Source organism: Bombus huntii, chromosome 13 (assembly GCF_024542735.1).
Source record: "Bombus huntii isolate Logan2020A chromosome 13, iyBomHunt1.1, whole genome shotgun sequence".
In the NCBI taxonomy this organism is placed as follows: domain Eukaryota; kingdom Metazoa; phylum Arthropoda; class Insecta; order Hymenoptera; family Apidae; genus Bombus; species Bombus huntii.
The window spans coordinates 2,206,760-2,219,098 of record NC_066250.1 but is presented as its reverse complement, the minus strand read 5'-3'; the positions used below and the strand labels follow the sequence as shown (position 1 = coordinate 2,219,098).

The following is a 12,339-nucleotide window of genomic DNA, read 5'->3' as shown; positions in this document are numbered from 1 at the left end:
GTATTCGCAGCAATTTAAAATATCGTAGACGCTATAGACGAGAAATTCGTCGCTAGATATACGTACAGAACGTAACGTGTACTTTCATTCGACTGTGAAATTCGATTAGCGAACTTTTAATCCAAGTTGAAACTCCACTGTAAAGTTGCAATTCTACCATTTAACTTTATGCTCTTATTTTCCTTAATCCCGAAAGAAATAGCGCATAACGGTTTATCGTGTTCTATCTGTTCCTAAAAATACCCGCGTATAATATTCGCGAAGGAACGATCGATGAATCGTGAATGTTATCTATAAATTTGCAGTAACGCGTTTAAACGGAAAAGAGGATTAAATTTAGGAGCAACCTTGTCGGTCGTTTTCGCTGAAAATATCAGATAGAAACGATAACGTACAGAGCACGATAGGTAGACTGTGTGGACGTTTATACTAATTCCTACGTTCACGAACACGAACGCGATTAACGAATCAAACAGAGACTTTAACTTTTCTGTTTTTAACGCCATTCGATATCTGAAGAAGAAAAAAAAACAAAACAAAAAAGATAAAAAAGATGATACTTGGTATAACGCAGTTAAAAAAACGAGGATAACTCGTCGAATCCGAAAGCATCGACGATTTGCTCATCGTGTTTTTCCATCCGTCGTCCCTATTTACGATCTGTTCGACGTTAACCGTCGCGAAGGGACGCTGGAAAAGCTGCGAGCGATTGAAAAAAACATCGAACGAAGAAATTAGTGGAAACGGTCGGTGCATCGATGTTTCAAAAGTTAATGACTAGAAACGTCGTTTGAAGACCGGCTTGGATACTTTTACATTTGAGGCCGGCAAATGAACGCGTTCGAAAGTCTCCGCCGCATCGGTGAAGCCACTTCCTGCCTGGTGGACACTTTGTGCATGGATTATAACCAACGAGTAAAAGCAAAGCAAACCGCGTTTTACTTGGCATCGCAGTTTAACAGGGTTAAGTCACCGCGGTTCCTGGGCTTTTAACTCAAACAACACCGTCCTGCATTATATATCAAAAGAGCGAAACGCACTGGCGACTGTTTTAATATGTACCGCTCCAGGATTCGGAGGGGCCAGCGGCGGCTCTGCACCAGCTAACGCGAATCCTTTGGCCAGATACAGTCGCCAGAGTCCTCTTCATCCTGTCCATTCTTTAACGTTGTCAAAAACCGCACTACTACCCTCGAATCTGTCGCGTTTCATCTTCCAGCTAACGCGTTCGCTCGTATCGAATGTTTACCCTTCCTTCTTTCGCAACTTGTCGATTAAACGTAGATCGTTAGCGTTCCTCGATTAAGCGATTAAGTACGTTCGCGTGGATACGTCGGCTGATATTTTATATATCCACTATTTCCATAGTGTCGATATATTTGTTCTTTTTTGGTGAAATCTTATAATAGTTTTGTTCCAGTGAAAAGTTCGTGTACGATGGCATTTCGAGAGAACTAGAAAAAAGAACGTATATGTAGAGAGATGTGGTTTACAGTATCGTTGGCAGAAAGAATCGGAGATAACAGTTTCATTTACCAGCGCGACAATGCTTCGCACGAAACAGTGGGTGAATCAAAAAGATTTTAACATGGCCAGCTTGTTCCCCGGATTTGAATCCCATAGAAAATCTTCGGGGAAAATTTGGGAGAAAAGTTGTTGTATCAATAGCGGGCGATATAATCGCATTAGTGAATTATCAAAGGTGGTAAACGAACCGTAGACGTCTATCGGTAAAGAAACGTTAGAAAATCCGATTTTGTCAACACCGAGTTGCATTTTTGATGTAATTTGAAAAAAATGACAATTGTACGAACTATTAATATGGATACAGCGAAGAAATTATCGTCGGTTTTTATTTTATTTATCGAAAAAGCGCGTGGCTCTATAGAAATCTCGCATTTTTGTTTTCTGTTCAATTATATTTCTACGTGTTTTTTTAAATCAACGTTACTCCTATCGCTACGATCCATGTACATGTACGTTTCTTTCCTGGTTACCCCAAAATGGTTACGAAGCTCGTTAGAACGAAATAATTATACAATTTTACCAAAAAGTGGCTTTATGGAAATTTCGGTCACTGCATTACGAAATACAGTGTCACGCGAAAGCACGGTGCTCCGAATAACTCAACTATAAACTGAAACATATTTCCTGCGTTACTTTCTCGATATTTTCAAGAAATCGTTGATCACACTTGGATATATTGACTGCGATACGAGAGGCGCAGAGCTGGGGAATAGTCGCGGTACAAACAGTCAATGAATGATTCTAAAACAAAGAGGGCGAAGAAACAAGAAAAGGATTTGGTATAACGTTTTTTCACTCCAGGTTGTGTTTTCGAAAAAATCGACTTTGAAGATTTCACAAAGTATACTTCGATCTGGCTAATTTCGAGCAGTTTGAACTAACTAACGTTTGAAAACAAGTAAAAAATGTGGAATACAATTTTTCCATACGATGCTTCGCTTTCGAGAAAAATAAATTTGAAGCTGTATTATGCGCTAAATATTTCGAAATTTCGTTGACATCGCATCAGTCTCCGATCCTTTGTTTCTCTATCCATTTAGTATTCGGAATAGAGGTGCTTGCTCCGTGTTATCTCTAAGATAAAAATATCAAAATACTCGAAAAGTTGATCGTTTCGAGTCGTCTTTTTCTCATCTTCGTTTCGAACAAAATTTACCCTAGTCTGGAATAAGCAACGAACCTAACTTTCGTCGATATCGATAATCCCGTATCTGCTATTTCCCTATTTTACAGTGGATATCAGAAAGTTTGTCCGAAACGCCTCCGTTTCCACTGATTGACTCTGCAACCCCCCGAAAGACTCGAGGGTATCTTGGATCGACATTTGCGCGCGTAATTTCATTTTGCCACCCTACATGCGTCTTTGATTCGATTATTGCGTGACTCATGGCCAAAAAGATGGACGCACAGAAAATATATATACGAATATATGTAACGTTTCGCGAAAAACAGCACGTCGAATTTGTTCGAAGACCATCGGAAGCTAAATGGGGAGAAAATTTCGTGGGATACATCGTCGAATTTTATTATCGAGGAACAAATTTTCGAAAGAAACGTGCGTCGCTAGAAGATGCAATTCGCTTGATTAACCTTCGAGTTTCCAATTTTTTTTTCTTTTTTTCTTTTGTTAATTTCTATCGATAAAATAAATTCTCGAAATGGCAATTGTAGGCGTTCGTGGGAATTAGCTGTGAAAATGATTTTACGCTAGTAGCTCATTGGTTTTTACAAAAACGCTACGAAATATTCGAGTCGATTTCACAAGGCTGATCTTCTTCCAATTTCAGATCAATCGTTCGAAAAATTCGATGCTTAGGAGAAAGCGAATCGAGCAGTTTCTTATGTTTTCTGTTTCTTCTTCGTTACAAAGCTACGATACTCACCTGAATTCTAGCCTCGTTCAATTTCGTGGACCTCGCCAATTCCTCTCTGCAGTATATGTCTGGATAATGAGATTTTGCGAATGCCGATTCCAATTCTGCCAGCTGCTCCTGCGAAACAATTGGAAGGCCGTAGTGAAGCCGATCTGAACTACCGGCAGGAAATTTGAACGCTACACGAAAGATCTCGGGGATCGAGGTAATCGAAATTTCGTTATCGAAATATGTGTAACGAGTTTATCCGTAAATAATCCAGCTACCGAGAATCGTAACAATGGGTGCAGACAGTCGCGAAAAACGATGCAACGAACGAATCGATTCTTTTCAATTAGGGGAAACCTTAAGTAGAAAATCGTATCAGGCCTGGGCATTGTTTCGAGAAAATATTTCGAAAATGATTACGTGTTTAAACGATATGTCATCCGATTTGGCTCGGATCTGAACTAAAATTTTGTCAAATTTATTTTAATATTACTGCTAAATCTATTATCACGATCAAAATCACATAACAAACAAACATAGTAGTAAATAGGGAATAATTTATTCCGTAATGTGACAAATAAATTATTTAATTTCAAACGAATTAATTAGATTTTCTGTGTGTAAAATATCGCGTGTAATACTAACGCCGCTTTAAAAATTAATTATTTCTCAAACGACTTTAACAAATAATTTTTAAATAAGTAATATTATTTGAAAATATCTCCGATTTTATTTTAGATGTTATTTTAAAATAATCATGCGTCTGTCTATTCGGGTATTTCGAACAACCAACTGAACGATCATTGAAATGATACGTGGCATGATACTGGAAATTACTTTGATTAAAAAATATATCGATATGTTGAAGAAACTGCGCACAGGTAAATATCTTAGTTGAGAAAACGACGCTTCGTACGCACGCGATAGCAACGGTAATTAATTAGGAACTTTTGTACGTGAGAAAAGATTGGAAGCTTCGAAAATTCATACGTTTTTCTCTTATGCGCGTGAACGTCAAGCTAATGCAAAGTTAAGAGCAAACCTGCGTAAAAGTGGTCCTGTGCCGTCGTCGAGCGGGTGTTGGACAACTGGCGGTGGTAGGTGTATGGCCGATGTGAGGACTCGAAGCACAAGGGTCGGGTTTTAACTTTTTAAAAGCTCCTTCCGCGCCTGAAATTGGAAAAATCAATTAAATTAGTTTTCATTTAGTCGACCTATCGAAATTCATTTCCGAAAATTGAACCGTTCGAAGACAAAGACTTGCTCCAACAACTCACTGATAGTCCCATAAATCCCAGTTAATAAAAATACCAATTTTGTTATTGCATCTTAGCTCTCGTAAAAATCAACTTTATCGTGTCGTAATATTTCGTTGCGTAGCTGTCGTAACGATAGACAACGAAATAAAACCTTTTTATTCCCAACTTTCTGCCAAATTATATCCCGTGAAAAAGGAGAAAACTATCGGAATATTTTCGATAATGTACGTCGTAACCATCGATGGCTAAGGAACCGGGTGCGAATCGAGAGAACGATTGACACGAGGTTACAGTCTCGATGTAGAAGTCTGCGTTCGTCTTGGTTGTTTCACGGTATCGGCTTTATGAACGAACATACGAACGTACGGTCGGGGTAACGGTGGCGAGCGAAGTCCCTCGCACTATGCTAACTTGGTTAGGGCGTTAATGACCTAATCATGTTACATGCTGATTCAATGTTCAAGGATGAATGCTGTCCACTTTACATACCTTGCCCCGTTACCCGGTGAACAGTGAAACTCGGTCAAGTTCAGCCAGAAGACGAGGCAAATCTGCGCGTTATGATCCGTTTCTTAGCGAAACAACTAACACGATGGCAACGCCTATTTCATATACTTATTTGTTGTAAATTGACAGAGAATACTTGGTACGGATTTTCATCGTTGTACGTTTCGCGAAACTTTACGACTGGTACAACGATACTGGTTAGAAAGGCTCGGCGATCGAGGTAAGAAGAAAGAAAAGCCGAGAGTTGAAACGACGACCTTCGGCGATTATGGAAGAACGCGTAACGATGACTCGTTTATGGCAACAACAGGTGTCGCGATTACATCAATTTTATTACCATTAACGATGCTAACCGTGGCAACAAATTTTCAATCGAGTTCGACAGAAGCAGTAGACCAAGGAAAGATACTAAAGTTCTCGTGTGTGTTACAGCATAAATGTAAAAAATGTATAATATGTCGAAAGAAGTTGTTGAAATAACAACAAATAACGAAACATGCTCGATATCATTCGAAATTCCTTTGGACGTCGCGTCTTGAATATAAAGCGAAAAATATGATCGAAAACCTTACATTTACGTTCTTATATTCACTTTTTCTTCCAAGAAAATAATTTAATTCGTTTATTGTTGAAAATCAAACTCTCGTTTATTTTCCATTTTCTAAAGTAAATGGCTACCTTAATCGCAGATCAAAGTAATTGGAAAAGGAAGAACCATCGTAGTTACGGTAGCTCTACGACTATTATCCGCCCTGAATACTATATTCGAAATAATTACCAGCGATTTTAACAAGGCGAACGAGGTGACAAATGACACGATCTATGGGATTATTAACAAGGCAGATCCCTGCAGCTTTCGCAGCTGTCTTCCATCGGCATCTGCCACCAAGTTCCAGTTAACGCGAAAAGCTATGCCGTCGCTGGCAACTTTTTCGATCGATTCTCCCTCCAATTACAAATCTCTGTCCCTCGATGCTACGGAATTTTTACAACTCTCGGATTTCATTTTTACGAACGTATTAACGAATGTGACGAAAGGAAATATACCAAACGAATTTCAACGTATCTCAAAAAACGAGAAAGACGTTAGTTACGACGTTTCAACTGAAAGGGAGAATTTATGTGTTTTAACACGTTCCGATACTTATACAACGATCGCGTCAAATGCGTTTGCTATATAAAATGTCTAGTAAATAGCAGAGAAACTCTATCGTCCGTATGGGAAGCTGACTTTCGGTAAGTTCGTTCAGGTAGTAATATTAAATCGTCTTTTTTGAAAACAGAAACGGAAACCGTCGTTTGTAGTAGAGAAATTTCGCGGGTTCGCGTATTAAAAGGGGCTAGGGAATCGCGCGAAAGACCATCGCTTGAGTACTTTTAATGCCGCGGAGGACGCAGAGGGTTAACGACATTAATTTTTCCCTCCCCGTTTCTCTCTCTTTCTCCGCTTCCCTTCTTCCATCTTTCTTTTTCCTCCCTTCTTTCGCTTAGCTGAACGTTGCAGAGTTTTCATTTGCATTAGAATACTACGGCAGTTTCATCTCGTTCCTGAAAAGTCTGACCTTCAAGGGAAAAAACAAAACGCTGGACGTTCTCCACTTAAATTGGACCCATCGCGCGAAAGTCATTACCGAATAATAAGATCCGCAGAAACGTAATAAAATTTTACCGTGCGACCTGTTGAACCTCCTATCTTATTTGTAATATTTACAGACGCATCCGATCGCACGCACGGTTCGTTAGAGAATTCTACGTTCCACGAACATCATCCAAAATGCGATGCCAGTTTCCAAGCAACAACGATGCGAATGCATCTCGAAAAGTTCTCTTTATTTGTGACTTTGGTATATATGCCAAGTTATTTTTCAATTTTTGTATACCTTCGTCATAGACCTCCGCCGTCACAGTTCACACAACCATCGCCCTGCGCAATCCTCTGAATCGTAGTTTCTTCTGAAGCGTCATAAAGGCAAAAACTTTTCAAGTTTTGCGAGAAAGATGGTAATCTGGCTCGTTGGACGCGTCTATCGTTTGCGATAAAGTCGCAAACACGTTCTCGCGTTCCACCGTAACGAGAGACGGACGACACCAACGCTTACGATCGCATACAGTTTCTCTACCCTTATTGAATTCCCGCACCCATCGTCTTACCAATGATTCATCCATAACTTTATTACCGTAAACTGGCGTAATTCGGTGGCGAATTCCAATTTGAAAGAATGTCTTCGGCATTCGAAAAGCGTAAGAGCGTCATCGGCGGGATTTTCAATTCGCGTCGGCGTTTTAAACGCGCGTCGATGTACGAACGAATTCCATACGTAGAACGGTCGTATTTTCATAGTATGAAAATTTTCGCTTTCCGCAGAATCGTCATTCGAGTCTAATTGATTTGATCTTCGGAGTCTTCGGAAAGAGATCGGTTGCAAATTATGCACGTTGCATGTGTGTTTTAACTATCCGTTAAAAACGAAACTAGAAACGACCAGTTTGTCGCAAAATCTTCTACTCCGCGATGGAAAAACGTTAAACTCGTTAATGATAGCCAACAGCTGGACTACATTGAATTCTGGCACTAAGTACAAGTTACTGTCAATTTATAGCAAGAGGGAGGAAGACAGAGTTCTGTTCAGCATTTCGCTTCGATGACAAGACTCGACACGCGTCTACATCCAACGATTCGAGTGAACCCCATTAGCACACCCTTGGTGCTAAGCTCTCTGAAACCCCACGAGCACATAATAATAGCCTATAGAACAGGTACCACCATATGGTCTAGTCCTGCACCCCATTGTCAACACTATAACCGATCTTATCGTCGACGTACGCGTGTACTCGAGGCTCAACAAGCGGAAAATTCATCTATATCGAGATGACACGTTGCCCATTTTTACCTCCAAATCATCCTCAACGTTTGTATCTCTTTCGTTCGTGATTAGAGGAAACAGACTAACGCGCGATCGTTCTAAGATAACGTCAAACCAAATAGGATCCTGGTATACGCTATCGTTTGTATAAGTATCCGGATACTTTAGCCGATTTGTAGTAACAGCAAATGGATGCTGGTAAGATACATAAATTGATAAGAAACTAGTGGCTAAATATTTATCATCCTCCTATAGAAGATTAAACATTTATCCTCGTTGCGTATAAAATTCATCGATGTATCTATCGTTTTCCATAGAAATTTTTATTAAACCCTCCCCTCCTAATATAAACAAGTGCACGAATACTTAGCGTTTTCTAAGCATCGGTGTATCGATAGGAAGATCGTTCTCCAAATATTTTACTTAAACGTCCGAGTCGGTCGTGAAACGAGTGGGCGACTCGAAACGTACAGAATTGAAAGACGAATGAATTCAGAGCGATACTCACCAACGGAAGAAGTAGCCCCGACGCTGCTCCTTCCAGGCGTCGCGGCTGGTGTCGGCGGGCTTGCTTCGAGACCCTGGTGAACCCCGTAAAGGCTGAAATCTTGCTCGTTCGAGCTCGTGCTGCTACACTTTCTCTTCTCTTGATTGTGATTCAAGTGGAAGCTCTCGTTCTCGACGAGTCCAACGCCGAGCAAACCGAGATTCGGCCTCAGTTCGTCCATCAGCTTGTTTTGACCGCAGTTCGCAGCTGCCGCCGCGGAAAAGTTCAACTGCCTGCTAAAGATCGCAGGGAAGATGTTGAACTGCTGATGATCGAGGCTGAGGGCGGTCGTCGGGAGCGATGAACCGCCACCGCCGCCGCCGCCGACGGAGGTGCCCCCGACGGAACCGACGCCGCCTGCACCGGGACCCCCGGTACCTCCAGACAGGTCGTTAGCCAGGGTGATGCCGGGTTGACCTTGTTGAGGTCTCTCGTACCAAGTGCTCCTGTTGTTCTTTCACAACCTACCAAGACATTCTCTGTCGTTCCCCTTCTAGAGGCGGAACCACGATCGATTTTTTCCGATCTTTCGCACTCTTCTCTTCTCTGTTTCCACGAAATCCGAAATTTGTCCAATTCCTCGATCCCTTCCAGGGGTCGATCCTGTTATCTAAATGTCCTAGCACAGGCTCGTCGTGCGCGTATCTTACTCGTCGACTCCTTCGACGGACGTGTCTCGCTTTCTAAGTCTCTTAACGCAGATTGGTCATGATTTCGGATACCAGATCCTCCGATTCTTTGCGGTGACGAATCCTGCGCTAAGGGAATTAGGAAATTCTCACGACAGACCTGCCGCGTATAAATTTTACGTTCTTGGATATATCCGACGAGGAAGGTTTGTCTTTGCGGCTTTCGAGTCGATTACGTGCTTCGAAGCTTCTCGCTTGGACGTGCTGAGAGATCCGTCTTTTAGACTTTAGACTCGATCCTTTCCGGAGCGATCGTTCGTCGTTGCTTTTCGTTCAGACGTCTATCGTTACGTCTCTGAGCGATACGATTTTATATGTCGATGTTCGAATGGGAATTTTCAAACGTGTACTAGCATGTGTTTATGACGTTTCGAGCGTTCGATTGGATTCGCGAAATCACATATTTACGTGACAACGCGTCGATTCGTTGGTGACTCGAAGCAACGATCGCGATGTTTACTTGCGAGCAAGAATTCAGAGGTACGTTCTCTAAGACTTTAAAGTACGCGTAGTCTCTGGTGGACGAAAAAGGTAACTTGGTAATCTTGGTAATTTTGGTAATTTTAGAAACAGTTATTTCCGTTCACACATATTCGAGAGTTTCACTTCTTTAACACAATATCGGCGACACTTTTCAGAAACTAATCTCGTTTCGATCGTGAATCCTTCAAATTCCAGCAATCGTTTCTCCAACGATTTTCACAGTTTTTTATCCTCAAGGTTGTAACGTGTAAGAGTAATTGGGATCCTTGCTCGGTTTGCGAAATCATCCAGAAGTACACTAATTTCACGTTTGAAACTCTATCCTGATATTTACGTATTCGTCGGAGCGTTGGTCTTGCAAATACAAGATCACTATCCTCCGTAGTCTTCGTGCCAGTTAGTAACTTGCGATAGCTGTAGAGATGGCGATATTGTCCTTTCGTGATCGCGAGCGACAGCGTACTCTTATCGATCTTAAATCCTGGTAGGCTGCTTTTGACGATCCGATTGATCCAAGTTTGCGTGCGGGTGCGCCAATGTTCACGGGGAAGCGTCGTGGCGTCGAATCCCAACGATGTTCTCGGAGAATCCAGCGACGTTGCGGTCGACCCGACGAACGAGAGACAAAAGGGAAAGAAAGCGATGAGAAAGGAGAAAAGAAACGTTTCGTTTGGCCGAGAGACGCACGTGGATGTCGGATGTGGAGCTAGGAAAAAGTAGAGGAAGAAGAAGGAAGAAGACGAAAGAGAGAAAAAGAGAGAGAGAGAGAGAGAAAGAGAGGAGAGCGCGGCTGTTTAATGAGAAGCGGACGTTACCGCTACCGTGGCCTCGATTCGAAATTCAAATCTTATTATCTCGTCGATGCAATTAGGTGGGTTAGAATTGGAGGGCAGAAGAAGTGGGAGGGGTAGGGTAAGTATCACGAAGGCAGCAGGGTATGCCCTTGAAAATTGAAATATCGAAATAATTGCGGAGAAATGGCGCGCGCCCGATGGAAACCGCGCGGGGAACGAGATTCGTGGAGCGTCGCGAGGACACGGACGAAGAGTGGACGCGGGCAAAGACGAAGGTAAGGACGAAGATGAAGACGAAAACGAGTACGGATACGAGCACGAGGACGAGGACGAGGTGGAAGCGTCCAGGATGACTCGCGCCCTTCCTTCGTACCGTGGTACGTAACGCGTTACGTGGAGGAAAAAGCCGAAACGATAGGAGAGTCGGCCGTGTTAGAGGGGCGACCGCTCGCCGTGAGTTCTTGTGGGATTCTGTCCACGAAATGCAGTTATCCCGGTGACTCTGCGGGGGGACAGAGAACGTTTAGAGGGGCTGCTTCCATGGTAGGGGGTTGTTGCCTGTAACCAGCGCTCCCTTTCACCCCCGTGCTCGGTCGGGCAACGAAAGCACGAGGTTCTCCTCGCTTTACCCTATTGGATGCTCGAACGATGCGTTACCCGGACAACCACCAATCCTGGCATGTTCTCCGCTGCTCCGTCTACCCCTACTTCACCCTCAACATGGCGGATCTACCAATAAAAATTCCTCCGGAAAATAGCCTGCGAGCGATTTTCTTTCCACCTCGCCATCTAGCTTTTCCAACGACTCACACAAACGTCTGGCCAATATGTGCGTTACCACTACTGCCTGTCCGCGTGGGACGTCCCTTTCTACCAGTAGGACCGTTCGCGTTCGCATTCGCGTTTCTCTCTCCGCCTCGTCCTCGTCCTAGTCCTCGTCATCGTTCTCATCGTTCTCTGCCTCCTCCTCGACTTCGTCGTCTTCTCTGCTTCTCCTTTTTTCTCTTGCCTCTTTCTCCACACCCTCTTACCAACCCTTAGCCTCCCTTTGCCACTCTCTTTCACCCTACCTCCTTTTTCCTTCTTTGCATTCGCAGACCCGTCTTCCTTTTTATTATCCCGTGGCAGATAGGTTTTTTAATTCTTTCCTCCTCCCCCTCCCCCCCCCCCCCCCGCCCGTTTTCGGTATTTGATCGTAACGTACACGCATACGGCTGACCCAACTAGTACGTGCGCGAGTCGAGAAACTCTTCGTTTCACGGCCGCGTGAGTCGTTTGCCCACGAGCCGAGTTCGACACGAGCTTGTAACGAATAGAATAGGTTTTTCAACGAATTTCCATCCCTGTCTTTGTGTTTTGCGCACAGCTTTTCGATGATTTGTAATTCCATGAACGAGTCTCCATCCTCTCTCGAAACCTGCGTACCGTACATGCGAACTTTTACTTCGTTTCTTTTCGTCTGCTCTCTCATTCTACATTTTCCCTTCTTCCTGCGTCGTCAAATAAATTTTTTCAACCTCAATTTTCATTATTTCGTTGTAACGTTAAATCCATGTCCGATGTTTTAATACGGTTCTTTCGCCGAATATCAAATTTCTTCCGAGCGATTTCTTCATTTACCCTTTATACTCTTCCTATGGTTTCCTCTTTGAATATCGATATTTGCTCGCGTCGATGATTTCTTTTCTTTCGTTCGAACACGTATAAGGCACGCGTGTAAGGAGTCGCTTTTCCACGAGATTCTCTTATTTTCGAACGTAGACACGCGGTAGATCTTTACTCATTACCAAACACCGATACCTTCGGC

At 42.8% G+C, this 12,339-nt stretch overlaps 1 protein-coding gene across 1 annotated transcript in view; it reads right to left on the bottom strand.

The window, feature by feature from the left end:
* LOC126872458 (homeobox protein unc-42) overlaps positions 1-12,339 on the bottom strand; it is a 24,114-nt gene extending 11,775 nt beyond the window's left edge. Inside the window, exons 1-3 of the mRNA XM_050632427.1 lie at positions 8,528-12,339; positions 4,432-4,559; positions 3,411-3,518 (exon numbers count right to left, since the gene is read on the bottom strand). Coding sequence (XP_050488384.1) covers positions 3,411-3,518; positions 4,432-4,559; positions 8,528-8,747 — 456 coding nt within the window. The 5' untranslated portion in view covers positions 8,748-12,339. The remainder of the gene's footprint in view (positions 1-3,410; positions 3,519-4,431; positions 4,560-8,527) is intronic.